Source organism: Hemiscyllium ocellatum, chromosome 31, assembly GCF_020745735.1.
Source record: "Hemiscyllium ocellatum isolate sHemOce1 chromosome 31, sHemOce1.pat.X.cur, whole genome shotgun sequence".
In the NCBI taxonomy this organism is placed as follows: domain Eukaryota; kingdom Metazoa; phylum Chordata; class Chondrichthyes; order Orectolobiformes; family Hemiscylliidae; genus Hemiscyllium; species Hemiscyllium ocellatum.
In genome coordinates, this window is record NC_083431.1 from 32,788,485 (window position 1) to 32,815,415 (window position 26,931).

Genomic DNA, 26,931 nt, shown 5'->3' on the forward strand with positions numbered 1-26,931 from the left:
AAGGTCAGAAAGTAATTTTGAGCAGTGAACTGCTACCAACTTCCCCGGAGTAGAGTAGAGTAGCTTTTTATTTGTCACTTCTACCAAATACAACTGATACAGTAAAAACGAGACCGCGTTCCTCCAGGACTGAGGGTGGTACATGGACAGCACAAGGTACACAATCGGATACAGCATAAAGTGTATGAGAAGTACAAAACATGCAAGTTACAGTGTAATGAAGAATGATAAATAATAAACATTTTTCTAGAAGCAATTTGAAAGTTGTGCAATGAATTTCAGATGGGAAACAGTCCAATCATACTGTGTTAAGCAGCCTGATGGCTTGGGGAAGAAACTGTTGCACAGTCTGGCTGTGAGAGACCGAATGCTCTGGGATCTTCTGCCAGATGGCAGGAGGGAGAAGAGCTTGAGTGAGGGTTGTGTGGGGTCTTCCACATTGCTCTTAGCCTTTTGAATGCAGTGTGTAGAGTAAGTGTCTGGAATGAAGGGAAGAGAGATCCCGATGATCCTCTCATCTCTCCTCACTATCCATTGTAGGGTGTTATGATCCGAGACGGTGCAATTCCTGAACCAGGCAGTGATGCAGCAGCTCGGGGTACTCTCAATGAACCCTCTGTAGAATGTGGTGAGGATGGGGGGGGTTGGGAGGTGGGCTTTCCTCAGCCTGCGCAGAAAGTAGAGACTCTGCTGGGCTTTCTTGGCTATGGGGTTTGTGTTGAGGGACCAGGTGAGATTTTCTGCCAGGTGTACACCAAGAAATTTGGTGCTCTTTACGATCTCTGTGGGGGAGCCATCGATGTCCAGTAGAGAGTAGTTGCTCCATGCCCTCCTGAAAGTCAACAACCATCTTTTTCGTCTTGCCTATGTTCAGATGCAGGTTGTTGGTTCTGCACCAGTCCATTAGCTGCTGCACCTCCTCTCTGTATTCTGATTCGTCATTTGTGCTGATGGGACTGAACTGTGACTGAAGTTAAATGATTTGATCACCTACCTATGGAGTTAATTGCCAAATGTTTACGAAGTTGAGTTTTTTGATGCAGAATCCGATGGCTAAGGGTCGCTAGTAGGTTGAGTTTAGAGGAGTCATCCCAGCCGTAGAACAGTTTTTTTTGTTTTTAGTTTGAAGAAAGATGTCCAAGCTATAAAAGCTGATTGAAATATCCAGGCTGTCAGAATTGGAAAGCTATATCCAGGCCATCAGAGCAAAAAAAACAGTTTGAACTTTTTCAGCAATCGAAGGAGAATGACAAGAAATAATAATTTGAAATTCTAGTTAAGAGAGGACTGAAACTTCACTGGGATTGAGTGATTGTAAAATACCTTGATGGGAAAATGGTTGAATCTTTCTCTTTGCTGTTTATGTATACAAGACAAGCATTAGTTTCATCAACATCACAGCATTCTAACTGGCACAAAACAACAACCATTAGTTAGCAACAAATGCTTAAAAAATACACTTTTACACACAAAATGCCATCACCCTCAATATGCTTTCTGTGAACTGGTGAGGTCCCAGCTAACCGTTTGAATGTTTGTCTCTAAAACAATCACTGCTTCTTAAGTAATTCATAGTATGTGTGACAGCTTGCGATATGGTACATATGAATCTTTAGGGAATAAAATGGTTAAATTATATTGTTGATACACTGTTCATTACACTCTTGTTATGTTTTCCCCTACCGGGTAGCTCCTGAGCAAAGCCCTGTAGCTTGAATCTAGAGTCCACATTTATGTGCAAGAATTCATTTTCCTGTCTTTCTTTTCCCAGATGGGTGAGTGTTCCTTTGTTGAAAAGTTTGGATTTGTTTGTTCCTCTTTGCAGGCCCTTTTCTAACTTTCAGACCCTTCCCACCATTGGCAACATTTTGCAGATCCTTTCCCCTTTCCAGGCCCTCTATTGCCCTTTCCAGCTCTTCTGCGTAATGTGCAGGTTTCTTTTTAACTTTCCATCTCCTCTCCTGCTTTGAAGCCCCTTCCTACCCTCCAATGTGCAACAATTGCCCTCTGTTCACTTTTGCAGCTTCTCACTACCCTCTTCCCCATAAAATCTGGTCGTCTTCAGAAATGTATTTTTCCCACATGAGTTGGGTTCAGATCTGCTTTCTGCCCCTTCGCATCTTAACTGTTGAAGCTCATGCTCAGTCCTCATCTTCAACAAGTTGAGGACCCATATTATTCCAATAAGCCCTTTCTCACACCTGGTGATTTACAGATGGTGTGCACTCAATTAGTTCCTTCCTTATTTTAGGAAAGTGAGCAGTGTGATCCTGAAAAGGGCTGAGTTTCACTTCTGCTTCTCTCCAGTGGTGAATGGGCAGCCATGAATGACTATGGGTGGCACAGTGGCGAAGTGGTAAGCACTGCTGTCCCACAACACCAGGGACCTGGGTTCAATTCCATTCTTAGGCAAAATTAATCTTAGGGCGAATGCCTGTGTGGACATTCCCCCCATGTCTTTGAGAGTTCCTACTGGGTGCTCTAGGTTTCCTCCCAATGTCCAGACATGTGCAGTTTGGATGGATTAGCCAGGCTGAATTGCCTTATAATGTTCAGGGATGTGCAAGCTGGATGGATTAGCTATGGGAAATGTGGGGTTATGGGGATAAGGTTGGGGGCTGGGTCTGGGTATGGGTATGATGCTCTTTGGAGGGTCAGTGCAGACACAATGGCCTGAATGGTCCCATTCTGCACTGTAGTGGTTCTATGATTCTCTGATTCCAGTGAAAAACAACCCTATGGCTTCAACCACCTGTGACCAGATTCATGGCTCCAGTTCTCAGTGAATCCACACATGATGATATGTCAATTACTCAACAGCAGAGGATTTCAGACAGAGATACAGTTCTTGACATATGACAGAAAGAGGATGAACATGAATTGTGCATGAATTTAACACAATGAGGGAGAATTGCATGTCATAACTTTCACTCTTTTGTCATTACCTATGTTGGCCACGGTAGGTCTGGAAGTGCTGGGTGGCCAGGACATCATCCGTGCATTGTCCCGTTCTCCACATTCTACAACATGGTGCTGACCCACTTAGACGTTAAGTTGTTCTGAACAGCTGAAATTAGCCTTTGCATGGCAAGGTTGTGTTAGAGTATGCATTGAAAGAAAAATCTGAAATTTAATTTGTGTTTACAATTTGCTGGAAGGCACAGAAATTGGGAATTAGGAGAAAGAAGATTGATGCAAATTTGTCCATACATTCTCAAAAAAAATTGATGGTAAATTCAGAAGGGGAAATGATTATTAATGAATATTTTGTATTTTAAACTGGTACTAATTAGAATTAGAGAGTTAGTCAATGTGCATGTCAGATAACTGTTTCAAATTCACTCTTGGGATAGTTTGAAGACAGATTGGTTTGAAATGAGATGGCATCTTTGATTGCTCAATCAGTTCAGTAGTGTAGCTGTGGACTGTGAATTAAGTCAGCCTTAAATTAATTGGTCTGAATTGCTCTTGTGTGCTACAAGGTGGCTCCTAATTGCAACAGGTAAATTTATCAGATTGAAGGAAGGTATAATAAATAATAATGAAGAGTTCTGAAAAAAAAACAGCAAGAAACGAGCAGCAATCTAAGCTGGGAATTATCAACTGATGAAACCATCTCCTGAGGAGACCTCTGATTCCGTAAATTGCTTTTAAAATTCTTAATTTCCCAAAGCAAATATCTTCTGCACTGAAGGATGATGGCTAGGATTAGACACGCAACCAGTTGACATTTACTGCGGGTATCTTTTCAGAATGAAATTGCCGACCTTTGAGCTGCGAACAATGAGGAGGTGTTAAGATCTTAAAAGTGACTGCATCTCAGCACTGCTCAACATTGAAAGACAGGCTGCCTAACATATTGCCAACATTTGTCTTCTAAATTGTACAATGTAAAATATTTATAAAACACATGTGTGGAAGTGAATTTAAAAGGCATATTAAAGTCACTGCTTAAATTATTTATGCTCTGTAAATATAGAAACAGTGAAATGAGTGGAAGCTGGAGACAGTTGGTGGTACTGGAATCGCTATGGGTGGTGGTGGGAAAGTGAGTCATAGACTTGTAGTTCTGTCTGTAGAATATGTTTCTCTAACTTATTGCCTCTTAATCTTCTATGTGAGCTCAGCACTGATTTGAACTAAATGGTCAAGAACAGCCCAACAGTTTGGCCAGTTTGTGACGAATGTATCCACTATTTGACCTTGACGTTGGCTAGAAGAGCAAAGCAGGAGCAAAGGAGGCTTGTAGCTTGATCCAGGTGGAATGCAGTGTCTGTAGTGGAGTCAGTGTCTGTAGTGGAGTCAGTGCAAATAATGCCGTTGGCAGCAAACCTAACCACGACGAAAGAAATGTTAGATCTAATGTTTTGATTTGAGTGGGATTAAATGTAAAAATCTCTGCTTCCACTATGCTGTAATAAGTGTTATTTCAATTATTTTCTTGCACTACCTTCTTCAACTTTGGAAAATGGTTTATTTTCTAGTTCATATACACACACACACACATCATGATGATTGCACAATTGTTTTTCAAAAGCAATTGTAAAGTCTTGCAACTGTCTTTTATTCAACATGTTCTCCAAACAACTATTTAAATTTGTTTACAAACATCGTCACTTGATTTCTTTTCTCAAAGATGGATTTATCTGAATCAAAAATCATGCTGCCAGTGACACCACTAAAATGACACAGCTTGATCCGGATACATTCCATTCACTGTCAAAAGTATATTGTCATATCAGATTGCCCTGGGAGCCCATATGGAGCTCTCTTTGAGTAAAGATATTTGAACAGCAGAAATCTCACATTTTCTGTGCTCATACAATAACAAAAGCCACCTACAAATTACAGACCTGTTTCATATTCAGTTTATGATTAAATAAGGTCTTGTTTGGTAGCATTTCCAGAAGTTTAAATTCCTAAATTATTTAGTTACACTACTATAGGTGAATCCCATTATATCATTGAGACCTTTGACACCTGCAGAATGAACATGTGTTACCGAGATATTGTAAATATGGTGATTATCAGTCATGAGCTGAATGGGTTTTTAAGAATTTGAGTCTTAACCAGGTCATAAGTTCAAATTTCAAACCTATCATTCATACAGAGCTGTCTGAATTCATTTCGTTTCATCTTTTGAAGCCAGTCCACTAACATGCATTTTTAGCACAGGAAATGGAAGGGGGAGAAAATAACTGTTAGCATGGACCCTTCAGTGGTTCCTGCCTAATTGAAATATTGCACAGTACGTGTAAGCACAAAGAAAGACATAACGTAGTCAATTTTCAGTCACAGTGATGTGGCACAATGAGATCATCACCGATACATTTTACAGTTATTTTCCACAAAAAAAGGCACTAATATTATTTGGCAGTCAGAACTCGGCCCTGTTTCAGCCAATTGTAGCTCATTCAGTTTCAAAGGTGTGGGCAATCCAAAGCGGATGCAAGGTAACAACAAAATACCACCACATTTTTTGAACATTTTAAATGCTATTTTGTTTCCATCATTTATCTTTTTTTTAAATTCAGAAATGGTGCAATGATTTGGCATGTTCCTTTTCACTTCAGAAGACATTTTATGTAGGAATATATGTAGCTTCAAATCTACACATCTCGCAGCAACGAGTGGTTTTTTCCACAAACAGGATACCACCATCAAGACAAAATGACGTTCTATGTACCACCCAAATGAGTACTGATATGATGTCATGTATGTAGACCCTAAATCTGAATAGGGCCTATCACCTTATCACCCTCACTTTAACCTCCTTCCACCTATCTCATTTCCAACACCCCTCCCCCAAGTCCCTCCTCCCTACCTTTTATCTTAGCCTGCTTGGCACACTCTCCTCATTCCTGAAGAAGGGCTCATGCCCAAAACATCAATTCTCCTGCTCCTTGAATGCTGCCTGACCTGCTGCGCTTTTCCAGCAACACATATTCAGCCTAAATCTGAATGACTGGTGGATTATAACCAACCTTTGGGGTGTCCACAACAGTACTGATTGTATTCAACCACCCATGCCCACAAAACTCAGAACATGTGTTAAATGTTAGACATGATTCTGTGATTGGATATCGCTTGCTGAACTATTCAAAGTGTGCTTACAAGTTATAAGAAAACTCAAATTACATCTTTCTTTTGGCTCACTTATGCTTGGAAGAGGCAGCATCTGTCCATATGAAGGGGCCTGTACTATACAGGAGAAAGAAACAAGACTGGGCATTCCTCTTTTTTTTAAATTAGACGCGAGCAATGAGAACAACAACTTTCTGGTACATTATCCACAGCAACACCTCAACTAATCAGAGTTGCTGACCAATCAGTATCCTTTACTCAGACAGTATACATCGTCAGTCCCTTTGAAAATGTAGCATTCTTGCATCTGTCCTGAGAAGTGAAGATGAAAAGATTTGACAGGATGTCCTTTTATAAAGCAATATTATTTTCTGTATTATCAAGCGGTTATGCATATTCTTTTTGAATTATTTTAAATAAATATTTGGTTATCTTAAAGAGTATTAACTTCCAACAAACAGAGTTCATCATTATGTCACTGTATTTAGTCATTAAGATTTGAATGCCAGGGGAATAAATATAGTTTACTATTTATACATGTGGTAGGATCATCTCTTGAATTCTGGGTATCTCTTTTGAAGGGGCTAATAGGAATATTAAATCCATGAGAGGATTTGAAGTGAAATATACCAGCGAGGTTTGTAGTGTTAGTGTGGTGCTGCACAACAGTAGGAATGAATTTAAACATTAGTGCTTATGGGTGACTACAAATCCAACATGGAAAGTTCAGTCTCACTGTAGCAAATAGACTTTTAACCCCCTTGAGTCAATGCAGTTTTTATTAGAATGAGTTACCTTGTTCAATATCATTCTCCTCTTTGCTCCCCACATTCTCAAATATTATTTTTCAAACAAATCCTTCGTTCCCTTTTAAAATAACTTATGTCTTTGCTTCAGCAGCAGAGCTCCTTTGTGTGATGCAGCTTGTAATGTTTTTATTTTGTTTTCGTCATTTGATATATTACTTCAATAAATACGCTATAAACTGCCATTGCTCTTATGCTGTTGTGGAGACCTGGGTTCCTTCTGAAATGGAGCTCCAAGCGCTAGACTATCTGAGCTCCTCGATAGGGAACTGCATTCCATAAGTTAGAGCAGCACCAATTTCCTAAACTAAGCTACTGTTAGATGACAGTGATTATCTTGCACTGTGTCAGTGTATGACACCATGCATGATAACTGAGTGAAGTTTTACCAGAGGGCTGTTTCACTAGGGTTAATCATAGATGAGTTCTGCTTTTCCTTAGTGACTGATTTTTAATGCTAGAAGTGTTCCAACACTAAGAAAGGTTCTAAAAAACTATGTTCAGAAAATACTCTGGAGATTCGATGGAGGACAGGTAACGAACGATATTTGACATCAGGCTGGAGTTAAACTGCATCTGAGGTGAATTTAAAGATGACATGCTCAAAGGGAAAGGAGTCTAAAATTTCAAAGTTTGAAAATTTGTGTTACTCATAGACAAGGTGGTTAAAAAAGGGGTTTGACACACTTATCTTCATTGCTCAGTCCTTTGAGTATAGGAGTTGGGTTGTCATGTTGAGGTTGTACAGGATATCGGTGAAGCCTCTTCTGGAATACTGTGTCCAGTTCTGGTCGTCCAGTTATAGGAAGGATATTATTAAGCTGGAGAGAGTTCAGAAGGGATTTACCAGGATGTTGCTAAGTATGGAAGGTTTGAGTTATAAAGAAAGGTTGGGACATTTTTCACTGGTGCATAGGAGGTTGAGAGACAATCTTATAGATGTTTATAAAATAATGAGGGGTGTAGATAAGGTGAATGGTAGTTGTCTTTTCTCTAGCATGGGGTTTTCAAGACTAGGGGACACATTTTTAAGGTGGGAGGAGAAAGATTTAAAAAGAATGTGAGGGGCAATTTTTTTTACACAGTGGTTTAATGTGGAATTGATGGATGTGGATAGAACGACAATGTTTAAAAGACTTTTGGTAGGTACATGAATAAGGAACGGTTTGTAGGGATATGGGCCAGGAGCAGGCACATGAAACAAGTTTATTTTAGGATTATGTTAGGCATGGACTGGTTGGCCAAAGGGTCCGTTTCTGTGCTGTATGACTCTCTGACTCGATAAGTTACCAGAGTTGCTTGCTCGGAGAAAGATGACTGATGGTGGTTTGAATTGAGGGTCACCACTCCTCAAGCGAAAGGAGACATTGAGAAGGAGAGTTTTACATGGAAACCTCAGCCATTGTGAGAATTGAACCCGTGCTGTTGGTATTGTAACCCTGCCATCCAGCCACCTGAGATAACTGACAGAGCCAAACGTTGAACGTTCTTGTCACAGTTATGCAGCACATTTTACAATTCTTCACATCGTCAGGAAAATGTCACTATAACATTACTTTTGAAAAGAGATTGAACCCAATCCAGCTAGATGGGTAAACTTTTATGAGAAACATCTGTAATGGCAGTTCAGGACATGAGTAGCTGGAGGGTTTAGTGTGAGATGGCCATTGATCAGTTGAGAACTGCAGAGTTGCAGCCGAGGTTGATCTGTTCCCATGAGGATCTGGCTCGCATTTCCTGCCTCCATCACCATTACCAAGTAAGCTGACAATCATCAGTTGAGAACCATTAATCATTCTTCATGTCCGCTCAACTTTGTATCAAATATCATTTTGTGTATGAAAGAGATTTAATTTAGGTTTTGCTCCGTCATGAGTTATTCAATATGCTGAACTGCAAGATCTACAGAATGGTCTTTTTTGAAAAAATGAAGCCATCTCTGAAAGTTCTTGATCAAGTAGATTTTGTGGGATGCCAACCATGTATTTAGCGGAACTTTGTTGAAGTACTAAATAGACGTGTAATGTAACAGGTGGCTGTTGCAGCAAAGATGAATAATATTTTGCCTCTATCTCTCAAAAGATGCTTTGGTTCTGAAAGGGTTAAATTATTTGAAAATAAGTAGATTGAAATGATGCTGCTAAACCTAGGAGAATATTAGTTTGCCAAAACACATTGGTCTGAAGGTGGAACATCAGGATTTGATGTTGAAACCCGATTAAACTTACAATTGGTCGTCTTTTATCTTCATCAATGAGTTTTCGATTTGTCTTCTGGTAGAATGCTGTTGGAATTGGATTGAGCACATTTTCAACATCTCAACACTTGTGAAATAGCTGCCAGGGTCTCAATGTAAAACATCCTGTTTTCATAACTGTAGGTCACAAGGGGAAGAAGACGCAAGGAGTAAGTTTTTAAAATATATTCATTCACAGGATGAGTGCATCGCTGGCTAGGTCAGCATTTATTGCCTGTCCTTAGTGGCCCAGAGGGCAGTTGAGAGTTAGCCTCATTGCTGAGGGTCTGGAGTCACATGTAGGCCAGACCAGGTAAGGGGTTGGAAGTTTCCTTCTCTAAAGGACATCAGTGAACCAGATGGGTTTTTTCAACAGTTGACAATGGTTTCATAGTCATTATTAAACTCGTAATTTCAGGTATTTATGGAATTCAAATTCCACCATCTGCCATGGTGGGATTTGAACCTGGATCCGCAGAATATTTCCGGGGTCTCTGGATAAACATACCACTAGGCCGTTGCCTCTCATAATGAAGTAAGAAAAAAAAGAATGAGTGCAAATCAAAATACATAGTTGCCACTCATTTGATGACTTCATTTAGTGGCTGTAATATCGAAACAAAGGGATAAGCTATTCATCCCTCAAACCTGTTCTCATTCACCAATCTACAGATTGCAGATCAGAATAGAGTTGATGTTACCTATGTCAGAGGCTTGTAACCAATGAATGTATTGTTGGTGGAAGACGGAAAGAAGGATCAACACATATTTCTGGCAATGGGAAAAAAGTTGTAAATGAGAATGAAGTACAAAAAACTGCCACGTTAATCCAAAAGCAGTATCTAATAAGCTTCAAAGCAATGATATTTTTGCTGTTGCAAAGAAGAATGATGAAGGACAAGCTATGTTATATCAATCTGAAAATGTATCAATGCAATTTGCATTTTACCACAGTTTACCAAATGGTTCATGCCAACTGGTAGGTCATGGCCTGTTCTTATCTCCGTTTGCAACCACTCGTCATAGAGTCACAGAGACGTACAGCACGGTAACAGACCCTTCGGTCCAACTCATCCATGCCCACCAGATATCCCAATCCAATCTAGTCCCACCTGCCAGCACCCGGTCAATTGCCCTCCAAACACTTCCTATTCATATACCCATCCAGATGCCTTTTAAATGTTGCAATTGTACCAGCCTCCACCACTTCCTCTGGCAGCCCATTCCACACATGCACCACCCTCTACGTGAAGAAGTTACCCTTTAGGTTTCTTTTATATTTCTCCCCTCTCACCCTAAACCTGTGCCCTCTAGTTCTGGATTCCCCCAACCCAGGGAAAAGACCTTGTCTATTTACCCTATCCATGCCCTTCATGATTTTACAAAACCTCTACAAAATCACCACTTAGCTTCCGATGCTCCAGGGAAAAAAGCCTCAGCCTGTTCGACCTCTCCTTATAGATCAAATCCTCCAACCCTGGCAACATCTTTGTAGACCTTTTCTAAACCCTTTCAAGTTTCACAACATCCTTCCAACAGGAAGGAGACCAGAATTGCATGCATTTTTCCAACAGTGGCATAACCAATGTCCTGTACAGCCGCAACATGACACCTCAATTCCTGTACTCAATACTCTGACCAATAAAGGAAAGCATACCAAACGCCTTTTTCACTATCCTATCTACCTGCGACTCCACTTTCAAGGAGCTATGTTGTTTTTTCTTCCTTGCCCATAATTAAAGTGAATTGTCCTAAACTTCTATTTGAGATGAAAGAACTTGGAACATTTTACCACTGCAAAAAAAAGCTTCTTATTATAGAATAAAGCCAATTACCTATAGTTCATTAGGATGCAGTGACAAGGAGGAAATGATCCCGGATGAGTAATCTGAAATCCAAATGTTCATGTTCTGAGGACGTGGATTTGAATCCCAAAATGGCAGCTGGTGAAATTTAATTGATTGAAAATCTGCAATTCAGAGTCTAACAATGATCATGAAACCATTGTCAATTGTCATAAAAACCCATCTTGTTACTAATGTCCGTTAGGGAAGGAAGTCTGTCATTCCTACCTGGTCTGACCTGCATGTAACTCCAGACTCTCAGCAGTGAGTGGTTGACTCTTAATGCTATCTGAAATGGTCACAACTAGCCATTCAAATCAAACAACAATTAGGGATGGGCAATAAACGCTGGCATCGCACAAACACATTCAAAAAATTTTTAAATGCTTCTCACTCATTTTTGAAAATTCTAAAATAGCTTTCATCTTTGCAGACAAACCTAGTGAGTAAGGAAAAACTGGTCAGCAGCTTAAAACTAGCCCTGAATGAAGGCCTCCAACCCAAGAAATCAAGGTGCTACGTTAACAGTGCGGGGGTTTGTGGGCTTTGCATAACTTGAACTGCATATTTCTCAAAACAAGTTAACAACAGTGCTGACTTCAGGTCATGCTTTATTACACTTGAGAATATCCCTCACAGATGAAATGAGCACCCCTCTGAAACATTTATTTTTGGCATCTGATTTGGCACATTTATTGGAATTTTGGGGCCTTTCTGCGTGCTGTTTGTGGTTATCAGAGTAATTCTTCTCAGGTAAAATGCAATATCACTCAACTCTTTTTTTTAAATGTTATAATTTCTAAATATAGAGTGAAAATAATGATCCAATAAACTAGTTAATGAATTGACATATCGGAATGTATTTAAAATAAATCCTAACTGCAAACACTATTCAAGAAACCAGCATGTCCCAAAGATGTTTCCTCTGAGAAAATGTTTAAAAGTTGGTCTTTATTTGTTACATATAGTATTGTAGAGGCCCCTAAAGATATATATACACGCAAGTGGGACGTTGAAAAATAATGATTCATTTTCAGTTTTGCTGTCTCAAGTTTGCATGTATCAAATAGAAATAATAATATTTGATTCGAGTTCAACTCACTAACTAGATGGTCCCTTCCAGTGCCAGTTTCACCCTTTAAACCAAAAGATTCGTTGATACTGATGCCTTCCAACCTTGTGAGGAAGAAAAGTACATTTGACAAACGAGAGCACGTATTCACTGTCACTAATTATTTGATGAAAATTCATATCTCTCTTTTTATTTTCCATTTATTTGAAAAATGTTTCCACTGAGTGTGGAAAACATTCCCATTCAAGGAGCCATTTCAGTCTATTCGCTGGCTGTTTCCAATGAACTCCCTGTGAAATCTTTAGCTTGGTTCCAGGGAGCTGACCTTTTAACAGTTTGTAGAACGAAATGATTAGTCTGTAGCTTAGCTCAGCATGGTCTAGTCACATCTGTTTGAAATGACAAAGAGAACACTTGACAGCCATTTAGCTGAAAGCCTTGCAGGTTCCTGAGTTGGTCTGAGAGCAATTTTATTGATGATAGATTTGGGCAATGTAAATGGATGGATGAAAGAAGTAAAATCTGGCAGGTGAGCTATACTCGGTAATGGTGTCAACTGATAGTCAGGAAACGAAATTCATGACAGTCATTGGCTAATGCAGATTGCAAAGTCAAATGAAATAGTATCGACTTAAAAACATAACTAATAGATCTGACTTTCTATTTCATGGGATGGCCAACATTTTGAGTTAGCAGTCCTATACAATTCTGGTTCACTGCTTGCTTGGAATGTTTATATTTTCAATGTGCAGTCAGCTGAGGTGTAGAAAAATGTAATCTTCAGTGCATGTTTGAGCTGTTCTCAATTCTATTCTGATGTGCAAATCATTCAATTCTCGCAACTTTAACTTGAGTTGTCAGCATTAAAATTGAATATCTGGTATCAGAGTTAACTATTAAAGGTCTGTGTTTGACATAAAAACATTGTTGCTTGCTTATACATGGGACAAAACATTTTGGAGTTCCACAAGAATCCATGAACAATGCATAACAGAGTAGGGAGCAGTACAAGAGGCTTCAGAAATTAATAGCATGTACAGTACTTCATCATCTACCCATTTCACTGATAAATATAGTTGAAGGTTTTGAGAGCTGTAGCAGGTAAATTATATTATGAACATTGAGTGATTGCGGAAATTGAATAAACACATTTTAATACAAATAAAATGAAATGATAAACCATGTAATAGATATTTCTAATTGCATAAATTTGAGAACCAGATATTGAAAAATATTAGTTGCTATGACATAAATGATCATTGCCAAATGGTCAACAAGTGCATATGTTTTAAAATAAAAGCAGAGAATGCTGGGAAGCACAGCAGGTTTGAGAGTGTCTGTGTGGAGGAAACGCAGTTAACATTTTGAGTCCAGTGTGACTTATGTGGAAGCTGGTGGATAGAGGTGCAATCCGCGATGACTGTATCTGCAGCAAGGGGTGGCTGCTCAAAACACTTTGGCTCAGAGTTGATGAGCAGGAACCTGAGCTGTGGATCAGCAAATCGTTACCCGACTATATGCCAAAAGATGAATTGGGAAACAATGGGGAAGTTTGAGAATGGCATGGTGATTGCTATGGGTAGATTTCAATCTGCACATTGACTGGACAAATGAGATGGGCAAGGGAAACATGGAAAACAAATTTGGAGAGTGCATCAGGGATTGTTTCTTTGAGCAGTACATTGCAGAACTGACCCATTTTAGATTTAGTATTGTGTAACTAGATTAGGATTTAGAAGAGATCTTGTAGTTAAGCATCCTATTTGGGTAGTGATCAGAACGTAGAATCTTTCCAGTGTGGAAGCAGGCCATTCGGTCCATTGAGTCTACACAAGCCCACCCACACCCTACTCTATCCCTGTAACCCTGCATTTCCCATGGCTAATCTACCGAGCCTATATATCGCTGAACACCATGCGCAAATTAGCATAGCCAATCCATCTAACCTGCACATCTTCGGACTGCGGGAGGAAACTAGAGCACCCAGCAAAAACCCATGCAGACACAGGGAGAATGTGCAAACTCCACAGAGACAGTTGCCCGAGGCTGGAATCGAACCTTGGTCCCTGGCATTGTGAGGCAGCAATACTAACCACTGAGCCACCGCGCCACTGTACATGGCATAGTTTAAATTTAAATTTCACTTTGTGGAAATGAAACTCTGGTTTCAAACCAGTGTCCTCAACTGAAATAAAGGCAATTACAGATTTAAAGAAAGAGTTGTCTAAAGTGGCCAGGAAATGAAGGGGAAGGTCAATGGTGAGCAAAAAGAAATTCTGTTCAAAATAAAAGGACTTGCTGAACAGAATGACCAACCAACGAGTGACAAAGTGGCAAAATCTATTGGTATACCAGAGAATTGGGCGAATTTTAGGGACCAGTAATGGATATGCTTTGATAGGATGAATCAAAAGGCACCTTATTATTTAAATTGAAAGAGACTTAAAAATTAAACCACAGAAGCATTTGGGTATTCTTATACATGAAACTCAGAACACCAACGTGAAGATGGAGCAAGTAGTTAAGGAGATAAATGGAATTTTTGTCTGGATTACTGGGGAAATGGCGTTGCAAGATGGGGAAATCTTTTTGCGACTGTAGACTGTTGTATGGGGCCAAACCTGAAGGATCATCCACATTATTGGTCCTTTTAGTTAAAAGGAATAGTTTGTCATTTGAGACCATTCACTAGTATGATTCCTAGAATGAAGGAATTGACTCATTGTAAATGACTGAACAGCTTAGGCATTCATTTATTGGAGTTCAGAAGAAGGTGGTATTGAATGTGGTATATTATATTGAAACATATAAGACAGGGTAGATGTTGAGAAGAACTTTTCAGTAGTGAGTGAATGAGGCTAGGGACACAGTTACACTGGGGAGCTGAGGGCTATGATGATCTGGAATGAAAGAGGAGTTGAGATTTGGGCAGATCACCCATGATCTGATAAAAATGGTGGGACAGGCTAAAAGGGCTGAATACCTGCTCCAACTCCTATTTCTTATGTTTTCATGTTTGTTTCTATGAGTTCCAGAGGTTATTGAAAGTGATCAACCAGACCGTTTTTAGTTTTCACCGATATTGTACCCTCCCCCATTGAGGTTTTTACTGGGGATTATTCAGATGGAGGTCGCTGCCACCTCCCTGTCTCCCACACTCATTATATCTGTAGCACCTTTCTGACCAGTTGCCAATAACAGCCTTGAGTGGCAACTGTTACCTCATTAAAATCACCTCTCACTGCCTCTGGTATTAATCCAGTTAATAGGTGGGTAGGAGACTCACAACACAGGAAGGACAGAAAGCTAACCATGCTAGATAATTCGGGATTTCCTGGGATGGGGGCAAGTTTCAAAGCATTTAGTTGCACGATTGAAGGATGTAACATTAGGAAGGGTGGGGTGGGTTCACCTGCTGACTCCTATTCCCCATGACTCCCTTTCCTGCCATCACTATAGTGTGCCTGTAGTGTGAGTATCGTATCAGCAGCAGCCACTGCACCCTACCCCGTGGTGCTGCCAGTCAGTGAAGCTACTGGCCTCTGGCTTGGCAGCTCTCAGCAAGCAGGCACTCTAACATTGCAGTCCGAGATCCTGGGGGAGGGCCCGCTGCTGTCCTGTTACATGCCTGAATAGGATAGGATACTTCCCATAACATGGAGAGAAGAGGATCTTGCTGGTACCAGCCAACGTCCAAGATCCCTTGTTGCCTCCACAAGACTCTAGCCCATGGTGCTAAAGTGATTATGTATAGGGAACAGTTCAGTCTCAGGATTTAATCAAGATTCCTTTTTCATTGATCAGTGAATGTTTTTGAATGGTGAATATGGAGATTTGGTGGCCAGATATCTTAAGAGCATTTTATTTATCTGTTATATTTATCTAGGAATAGTCCCTTGCCCCTCCTCATCTCCTGCAATGCTTTCTTGCATGAGTATGCTATCTTACTTTCTCTCTCTCTCAATCTCAATCTCTGTGTCTATCCATTTCTCTCTCTCTCTCTCTCTTCGCACCCCCCCCCCCCCCCCTCCCCCCCCCCGGCTCCTGCTTCCACAGTCTGCCTCTTGTATTGTAAAACATGCATTTTCTCAGGCACTGTCGCTCACTCTCTGCTTATCTCTTCTGCCTGTTTCATTTCTGCTTCTATTTAACTTTCCTTTCACTTACATCACATGCGCTTTCACATTTTTAACCTTATTTTTTTGTTTGTCTACAATGTTTCTCTTTACTCCATTTCTTGCAAACATTTGTAGTGCTGTGAGGGAATATAGATTGCCCCTAAGAAAGGGATTGCTGTGGTATCGACACAGCAAGGAATAGGAGGGACTGGTCTGGGTCCGGCTGATCACAGCAACTCATGCAGCATAGTGATCTGGGTCAATAATATAGCACAGAGAGTCAGTGGGAGTGTCAAGTAGGCTGGATTTCCTGTTGTAGTGCAGAAAACATAGCGAGAGTGGACTGGGATTGCCAGTGTGGCAAATACTGAGCAAGGGAGGGTGTATCAGAGGCTGCTGATGAAGCACAAAGAATAGGGAGGATAGGGGGTTTGGCAGAAACTCTCGCATAAAGTAATACATGTGTTCTTTTATGCATGCTAGAGAGGCCTAGCTGCATGATGCTGCCTGAGAATTGTAATCTCCGCCGTTGGAGGTGGACTCCTGTGGATTCACATTTTGTTTGTTTACGTGAAGGACCTTTACTTCGAGCCTCTGAACAAGAAATCACAGACTTTTTGATGAGTGGTTATTTTGACTCTGGCGGGTGCCCATTTAAAATAAATGATCCACTGCTGTTAAAATATCACTGATTGGAAAAGCTGGACTTCAGTCAGTGAGCTACCAGAGATTGAGAGACATTGGTGGGGGTGGGGGGGATGGAATTTCCATTATATTCAAAGGCCCTGTGTTTGTGGAAGGTGATACTGTGGCCACTCAGTTAATAGATCATTTTCAGAATTGTTTTGTGAGTATCTTCTGCATTTGGTACGTGATCAATGTTGTGTTTATGACAGAAGATGCGGTCAGCTAAGGAACTACTTTGCAGACTGCATACCTGAATTGTAATTTTTTTTAAATGTTTGTCTCCATGATATATATTTAGGGAGGTGCTCCTTTTGATAAAAGTAATTGGTGAACAGCAAACAATCGGGGAAAAAATGCCATGGAGAAAAATATGCAAATCTTTTTTAAAAATGTAGGCAGCTTCACTGGATATAATCCAGCTCACAGGCACAAGGAGTATTGCTATATAGTATGGTGTTTTAGCATCGACAGAAGTAGTATTTGGTTCAAAGGCTAGAATGCTCTAGCTGGAGGCCAGTCACTATGTTTCCTTGATAAAAAGTGATCCAACGATTCCAAATTCAGGCTATTCCATCCTTTAATCTGAAGGAACATTAGCTGCATTGAAAAGTCTTCAGGGGAAATCAAAATAAAAAGGAAATGCCTTCAGGAGAAATGACTTTTACTACGTTCAATTGCTTCAGTGCATTTACCATGGAGCTTTTCATCCTGGCGTGAAACATGGCTGAAATGTTCAACCACCAGAAACTCCCCACAGAGTTCATTCTGTCAGACCTGCAAGAAGAGAGCCTGCTGAATGTGATTGTTAAATAGCGAAAAGAGGGGTCTGATGATAGCTCTCCACAGGGATCAGAGATGGCACAAGGCTTCAAAGCCTGCAGATATCCACATCTGGGAGGTCTGCTCTTCAGGTCAAACCCCACAGTCTCCGGGGGGAGTTGGGGGGAGGGAGCTGCTTCTGATTTGTATTTCACGGAGATTGGACAAGTAATCACTTGTTTCCTCTGCAGTAACTGCCTCTTTAAGGCACGTAAGAATAGAGGTCTGGAAAGTGAGGTCGAGATTTTAAACCTGTTGTAGAGGGCGGGAGTGGAACACAGAGATTGAAGCGGGCTTTTGTAGTGTGCTTTAACCCATCATTTGCCAGTGTGCTGGGCCTTTGTTTCTCAAACACATTATCTAAAAAGTTGTGAAGGAGGAACAAGCCCATGAAAGAATATACAGGTAGATGATCCTTTATCCGAAGTTCCAAAATCCAAAGAGCTCCGAAATCTGAAGGTTTTTTTGTGAAGTTATTTTTCTCGATGCGCGTTAGTCTGATGCGACGTGGGGGTGGGGCGGGGGGGCACGTGTCCCAGCACCAGCGGGCCTGGATTCTCTCTCCAGGCCTGTTTTTATTTTGTAAGTCTGCTCCTCCGGTAAGACTTTTAAAAGTTTCACCATCAAACTGTCACTTTTTCTGAAATTCGAAAAATTTCAAATTCTGAAAAACAGCTGGTCCCGACAATTTCAGTTAAAGGATCATCAGATAAGGGACCTATACTTCTGTATAAAATGACGATAAGGTGCGGAAATCGTGGCGGAATTAAGGCAAGTTTGGTGGCAAGTTTGCTTCTTGGGACTCCTGCATGGCAAGGCCCCATTGTCACTGCATGATTGTCCCTGATTAATTGCTCCCCTGAGGCATGTTTGGTGGCAAGGGAGCAATTAATCAGAAGGAGTGGCAAACAGGGGGAACCTCACCTTCCCGCTTCTGCCATGACAGCCTTTCTGCTAATTCAGGACTATAAGTGGGTCATTAATACTCATTGGAGGACCTGCCTCATCCTGTGCTGCTGACAATCATGCAGTGACAATAGGGCTTTGTCATGCAGGAGTCCCAAGAAGCAAACCCTGATTGCTTGCAAGCTTTCAGTGATGAAGGGCTAGTGATGCCTATTTCAAGGGCATTCAGTGCCAGGTGGAAGAGCCAAGCATGAGAAACTGAGTGCCCAGTGAGAGCCAATGCCCCCGGTCCTTGCAGTTGACTACCTCTCCCTCCCAGTCCTCCTCCCTCTTCAAGGCCAGCCCTTAGACAGCTGGCACTCAACTGTGCCCTGGGTTCCTCAGCCATCCTGGGTCTGTGCGTGCTTGGCCAACCATAGCCACCGCAACCCAGAACCACTGCCATGCTGTGTTAAAACACAGGCCTCTTATTGTCTGATAGCCCTTGGGGTTGGGGGATGGGGGTGCGGGCTGGAATTCCTAGCCTGGATTCTCAATCTTGGAGAAGGTTCACTGTTGCCCAGGTAAGGACCTCATTGCCACTTATATCACAGATCTTTTGAAAGAAGGCAAAGCAGACCTCTTGCAGCTCTTAGGCCAGTGGGCCTCCATTTAATTAGCCAAGGAGTTTGTCGTTCTGATACAGAAACTTCAATTGAAACTTTTAGATTCATGATTCAGATTTTTTTCTTCCTCTTCCCCAAAGTTCTTGTTTAACTGAGGTTTTACATGAATGGAAGAAAACCAAAGTTAGATTTCCCAATCTTGATTAAATTTATCCATTTTAACTTGATCCCCTGAACAAAGTGAGCACATGTTTTAGAGCCTTTGGGATAATCTTAAATTTAAGCAGCACAAAATCTGGGCACACTGAAGTTCATTTTGTGAATTTGGATCAGTAGATGCATCTCCTTTTCCCTAGAAATGAGATTAAGAACCATTAATAATAGTGTTTTGATTTTGTTTCAAGAGATTTAATTCTGCACTGAACTGGGCTAGAACCAATCTAAAATACAATGTAAATCTCCAAAGGGGCTTCAACCTAATTTTTTGACTGAGATTTACGTTATTTGAACTCGGCCATTATGCACAAAGCTAATTAGCTAGAACACGATTTAATGTAGCATGCTGCCTAACATTTTCATCTAAAAGCTGCAAATTATTCCTTGTTCCCAGCAAGAAGGCAGAGTAGCTGAGTTTGTGATTGATCTCCTTGATCTTCATGGAATGATACGACATACAAAATGGCTGCTGGGTTTGCCCAAATATTAGGAATGATTGCTCCTCGGATCATTGGATGAATGGTGGAACGTTACGAGCAAAAACCGAAATGAGTGGAGAAACACAGCAGGTCTGGCAACATCTGTGAAGGCAAAAACAGTCAACATTTCAAGACCATTCATCAGTTCTGACGAAGGGTCACTAGACTCAAAAACATGGACTCGGTTTCTGAATATTTTTCCGGATCTCCAGTATCCGCAGTTCTTTGTTCTGTTGTGGTATTCAACTTGCCCACTGACACAAAATTTCCTAGGTTGTCAGTCATACCCATTAGCAGATGATTGCCAACTGCAGTAATGCAAATTATTCTTTTTGGCAGAATATGTTGTGTCAAATTAATCCACTCCTTAATTCTTTCAAATGTAATTGGAAAATCCACCTTCTATTAGGGACTACTAGGAAATCAAGAGATTCGAAAGTGATTGTCAGCTATTGTCAGAAGAACACTTCAGTACAATGAAACATTTTCTTTATTATCAAAAACTGACCTTTGATGTTGACGAGTGAGCTTTTCTGAATGATAGGGTGCATAGTGGTGATGTATTCAGTCCATTAGGATTTTATGCAAAAATTGTGTCTGAAAAGGGAATTTGATGCAAACACAGTTTTGCAAAAACAAATTTGGGTTGAGATTTTTTAAAACAATTTTGGCTATGTAGCTAGCTTTGGGTTTGACCTGCCAGCTGCCATCTTCAATGAGTTTCTTTTCTCAACACCAAGAATCTTGTGAGAAGATTGTCAGCAGAGATTTCTTTCTTCCCAGTATGTAATCCCCATTGACATTGCTGCTTTTAAAAGCATTGTAGAAGGGGAAGTAGTGAAACCACTGCAATAGATTTCAGTGACTGTTTCTTGGAGGCATTTTTTTGAATCTCATCACAGGACGTGTGTTGGACTCCATCAGGCTTCCTGTCTGTCAGACTCACTGACCTGTCGACTAGAACATAAAGTCAGTTGAGTGTAGCAGGTGGCTGTTTACACTTTTGCACAGTTCCAAACCAAAAAGACAGCTGATAGATATCATGAGCAATTCAATTTCCACCGCTAATTGTGTATCTTTCCAAGTTTCATTCTGTTATCTTCTTTCTTTAAGGAAATGAATACTGTTGCAGTGCTCGATTGGCACCCTATTCACCAGCTTACAAAAATAAATTCCCTCCACAGCCAGTGCACTGTGTCTGAGAAGTGTGCTATCTAGAAGCTACACAGCAGCAATCCACCAAGACTTTTTGGCAGCACCTCCCAGAACCCCCTATAATCCCCACCATCAAGCAGTGAAGGACAGACAGTGCATGGGAATATCTTCACCTCCAAGTCACACACCGGCCTATCTGTAGAGCTATTCCTTCAGGGTTGCAGAGTCAAAATCCAGGACCTCTTTTCCTATCAGCATTGTGGGAATAGATTCGCCTCACAATCAGCAATATTTGACAAAATTAGTTCACCACCATCATCTTAAGGGCAGTGTATGCTGGTCTTGCTAGAAATTCCCATATGCTGAGAATGTTTTTTTTTGAAAAGGCAATCCAAAATACTGTTTAAGAATTTGAATTGAGCAGTTCTGTCAGCGTCCGTGGAGAGAGAATTTGAATTCCAACCTGTGACATTTGATCTAAAGTCCTGATGAAAAGTGATGAATCAGAAATGGTAATTCCATTTCTTTCTCCAACAATGCTGCCTGATCTGCTGTGTATTTCCAAGATTTTTCAATTCTTAGTTCAGATTTCTGAAGTCGACGGTATTTTGGACTTGTGGATTCTATTGGATATGTTATTCATCAGTCAGGTGCTCAACTGTCTAAGTGTCCAGAGTTGCTTAAATATTACAAATTTTATTACTTAATTCCTTGCAGAAATTGGGTCTCTGTAAATTGAAGATTTCTGAAGATTTAGCTAATTGTGCTTTCAAAATAATGCAATTGTTTTAAAATAAAAAGGCAGGCTCAGTTGCCTTGATAGTATCCATGTTGGGTCAATGAGGGTGATGAAAATGCAAAGTGTGAGGAACATGGTTCCAAAATGTCATGCGTGGATCAGCTTTCTTGGCAGATAGCAAAGATCCTGAAATTCCTGCCTTGGAGCAAAATTTTATTAACATATTTAAATTGGGCAATGCATTTGAGAGCCAGACATATAACACACCACAGGTCGGTGACCCTGATAGTGAAAAGAAAACAGGAACCGTCGAATTCTCAGGGTCAGTGGTTCTTTCTCCCAGCATAGCTTAGTCAACCAGAGAAGCAGCTGTCTTCACTGTGACCCCTCAAGGAGGAGTTTGGCCCTTCCCCTCCTGACTGCGGGCCACTACCCCAACATCTATCATGGGCCTCTTCTCTCTTCCCCAGTTCCATTTGCGGACCTTTCTCAAATCTCTCTCATCAGACATGGTATGGCGGTGCTGGTGTTGGACTGGGACTATACTATAACCTGGTGTATGATTTTTAACTCTTGTCAGATGCCATTCTGAGGAATCCTTGGCTGCAGTCTCTTGGTGACATCCTGCCAGTCTATCAATTTGTCCAAACAATGGGCACAAGACAGAGTCAAAATACCTTGAGTGCCCCTGACATTACATTTCGCATGTTCCTGGCTTTTTTGAGATCTTCGATCATTTTTGGCTTCATCTTCCCTTTGTCCTCAATAAATATCAAGACGGATAGGTTTGCCATTGCCACACAAAACAGCAGCATTTAACTTTTGCAACAGTTAATCAACTATGTTTAACACAACCTAGTAGAGCATTTCATAACGCTCACAAGGAATTGCCTGTGAAAATTTTTGCACAAGTGCACAATCTTGTTCCATTCAAATTCTCATTACTGGGTCAAAATTAACTTGAGCATTTTTACATGGTGGTCTAAAAGCAATATTTTGTGAAATATCACACCATTATACTTATTTTGACATGAAAGTTAATTTTAAAACAATGATTTTTAGACTTATCAATGATCTAAAGATTAATCCAAGCGTGGATACTGTAGATTTCCAATGTTAAAAATAAAACATTGATTTCATGAAAAGTTTCTGTAAACGTGGGATATATTTTCAGACATCCTCTGCATTGATTTCCCAGCCTAATCCACTTGCAGTGGCTGTCTGTTCATTTATAGTTTACAGCTTTTACGTGGCTGTGCATTTTGTTCATGTTTTGATTTTTGTATCTATTCTATCAGTTCTTGAGCTCTGGAATTATGCAGTCTTTCTCCTTAGGGGTTTGTCTGTTTCAAAGCATTATCTCCATGTCCACAGGAAAATTGGATGGTCCAGCTGTAAGGAGGCAATTATTGCCATGTGTTCAACTTAATTTCCATAGGAGATGTCTCGTAAATTGTTATAGCATTCCTAGTGACCAAGGCTTGCTATAAACACTTAGGACAAGGAACCTTGCGCTGATTCATTCTGCCTCTGTACTCTTCCACTTTTCAAATACTTCATAAAACCAATATCTTTATTATAATATCGCTTTACGAGATTCAGTGCAAGTGTTTGTTTGAATACATATCTCTTAAGTGCCTTACTGCACAAAGGGTGCTACATAAATGTACTTATTGCACTTGGTGTCGTTGCTTTAGGAATAGGTCACTGAAACAAGTCATGGTATCCTCACTGCAGCCTCGGTGGAGGTCAGCATGGAGCAAGGAGTAAATTAGGGGGCAATTCTCATGTCTGTTGCTCAAGTATTTTTTTAATATTCTTCATCCTTTAACTCTTACACCATATTCTACCCCCTCTATCACTGAAATTGAGAACTTATGCTTAGGAAAATGTAGTTATCAAATTTCATTGTAAGGTTGTTTTCCTTGACAAAAGTTGGATGTTACTGTCAAAAGGATGGAATCCAACAAAATCCAACAGTCATTGATGCAAATGATCACTCTAACTTCAAAGCCAATCAGCAAACCCTTTGGTATTAACAAACAAATAAGCAGAAATCCTCTCTCACACACAAAAGGTGGTGGATATTTAGAATGTGCTGGCTAATTGCAGCTCTCAAGACTGGTGTCAACAGTTCTTGATGTAAACCTTTCATGAGATGTGGAGTAAAGCCAGAAAAATATAATTGAAGTGCAGACCAATTATGGCCTAATGGAATGGTGGAGCAGGCCAGAAGGACTAAATGACCTACTCCTGGTAAAATGCTTCCAGTTTCAAGGTGATTCCTCAAAGTGTAGTCCCACTGTGGCTAAGCATTTTAGAAAGATTGTAAAGTTTGAACTTTCAGCTTTATTTATTTTCTACTTAAAACTAAGAAGGTCTGCAATGTGTAACTCTTAATCTTATTTTGTGTGTTTTATGCTCTCCTATAATTACTGCAATGTTTAACTTTTAATATTGTTCTTTCTTTCTACATTGTTCTTAAAGTTCTGCACCTAGGTACTTGCACCTAAGATGGTGCCGTGTGTGCCAACATTATACACTGTCATTGTACTCCTGTACTTGAGTACATGTGACAATAAAATCAAAATCAAATCTTAACTGTGTCACTTCACATGGAAGTGGAAAAGCACAGAAAAGGTAATATTACAAGAAAACCTCAGATTCAGTTGCCACCATTAGCTGCCTGTACAAGGGATAAGGTAAACTTCTAATCTCTTCAGGCCTCATTTCCACTGTGATACTCAACATGAGGAATGGCCTGTTGGCACTCAGTATTTACCTCCATGCAATGAGTGTCATTCCTTAGATAGGAATGAGAAGGTTTCTTTCGAAACTGTATATAAACTACTGGGGGCTTTTCATGCAACAACAAAGTCCTACTGTTTGCAATTTCAAATTCTAATGACAGTAACTCCTGTATCAATTAAATACTGAGTCTAAAAATGACTTTAGAACACCACCCTTGCTAGACATTGCCCCTGTCATCACTAGATACGATCAGATTGCTGTAACCCCCTCCCATGCTTGAACAGATCGTTGCCATTTTGTCACAGACCCACTTGGTCAAGGTTGCAACGACAGAGAGAAGGAGGAAGATACAGGCAGCAAGAACTCAACATCTTTAGAAATGCAGGAAAGGCAGAAATTACAAGTATGAAACATAATGGTTGGATTAAGATGATTGCACACAAAATGAGCCACATGATTAGGTCACTAGATCGGCAAAAAAAGGATTTTCATGAGTGCAGAATGAGTTGATGCTTGCACAGCAACCAATGAAACGTTGACAGTAGTGACATTTTAATTCGAGTGAACTGATATTGTGCAAAACCAGGACAGAAAGGAAATTAGATATTACGTCAATAAGTAGCATTTCTGTTAGCCTGTCTATGTTCCTTTGAAGAAAGGAACCCAATTTATGATGGTGTACCAGTCAATTGTGCTTGTTATTGAACACTGTTCACAACAGCTTTAATATTCCTTTACATTTAACCTTCAGAGACCGTCCTAAGTTCGTGTGTGAAGCTGCCATGGGTCCAGTAATCAGCACGTGTGCTTTACTTTGAGTTTCAGCTGGTTATCTCATTCTGTGCCCTCAACCTTTTACGTGCAGATAGGGGGTTGGTTGGCTTGGAAGTCCTGTTTCATACATTTTGAATGATAGCCTATCAGAAATGAAGCTATGTGTTCCTGGAGTCAAAACAAAATGAGAGTGCTGTCAGGTTTGCTTGTTGGGAAATTAGATTAAATGCCGTTGTCATTTGCAAAGGATTGCAGTGTTCAAGCGATAAGGTTACATTTAATGAGAGGAAAGAAGCTTCTTGCAAGGGAATAATGATTTTCTTGTGTCAGTCGGGTGCTTTATCACAGAACCTGATACTGCTGCACCCTGGCAGTTGCTGATAATGAATGATCAAGAACACTGTACCACTTCAATTGCCACGCTGCTCTAAGTGACAACTTATCGGCCATTTGAACTGCAGGGACTGGGAAATAATTAGCAGCCAACATGTCTTGCAAGTGGCAGCTCTTCATCCCACTGCCTAGCTCTCTCCCTGTTCCTGCCCTTTTGCCAGCTAGAGCAGCTTATTTTTTGACACGAGGACTTGTCTAGTTTCCACCATGGACTTCCTACATAGTTGAATACACAAGGGAGTGATGGACTTGAAACAGCCCCTTAAGAGTTGGGTTCAAGGAAGAGTGGGCTAAATTGAAATGAAAGCAGATCTTGAGTTGAATAAATCTTCGCAACTGGAAATCCCTCTTAACATCCCTCTTAAAGATAAAGATCAGTGAAGACTCCGAGTTTATAATTACTTTTGAACATTCTAATTTTATATTCTCACATGATTATTTTTGAAAACATATGTAATTAAGAACATAATCATTTGTTTCTCAAACTGCATTATATTTGGAAGTGAGTCTGTTTGTGAAAAGGTGCAATGGCAGTATAGTTATTGTGAATGTGGTGACCTTTTGACAATGAATTAGGTTAAAAGTTTAGATTGAATGCAGGTGGAAAGTGTAGAAGACAAGAACTGTAATTGATACAGACATGTCTGGAGCTCGCTTTGTAGTTTTCGTGCATGAAATATTTATGGGTCTTTACAACTTTTAAGGTTTTGAAACATTGTTACAAGGTTTTAAAAAATGTGAACTTGAGGAAGTGATTGAATTGATGAAATATGGTGGGAAATGGTAGAGCTTGCATCTCTGGATATAGAATATTGAACTGGATGAATAAGCGTTCATATCCAGTATGTCTGAACAATGTGAAACTATCCTGTTAAACAAAAATGGGTTTTGGCAGAGTACTACATGCAGAATCTGGAATTTTAAAAACTGCAATAAAATCATAATTGTTGTACTCTGCTTGAGGATTAGTCTCCAGGAGGTAGCCCAGAGATATACATTGAACCTTAAGTTGTGGTTTTCAAATGCGGTTTTAAAAAAATACTCTGGCTCTATCTTGTGGAAGGTTGTAGTAACTACACAGATAAAAACTTGCCCTTTTTTTCTAGAATTGTAATTTTTCTTTCAACCAAAATATAACCTATCTTTTCCATTTCTTCCAGGTTTCGGATGCCACTTCAGAGAAACTTTTCCACACTACCACAAGTAAAGGTAGGCCATCCCTCCATTTTGTCATCAGTTGTCCCCTG

At 40.3% G+C, this 26,931-nt stretch overlaps 1 protein-coding gene across 9 annotated transcripts in view; it reads left to right on the forward strand.

Moving 5' to 3' along the window:
- The window catches only part of auts2a (activator of transcription and developmental regulator AUTS2 a), a 1,193,837-nt gene that overhangs the window by 1,009,714 nt on the left and 157,192 nt on the right, over window positions 1-26,931 (forward strand). For all 9 annotated transcript variants that reach the window (XM_060847963.1, XM_060847971.1, XM_060847965.1 and 6 more), the window contains one exon: window positions 26,845-26,893. In XM_060847963.1, coding sequence (XP_060703946.1) covers window positions 26,845-26,893 — 49 coding nt within the window. The remainder of the gene's footprint in view (window positions 1-26,844; window positions 26,894-26,931) is intronic.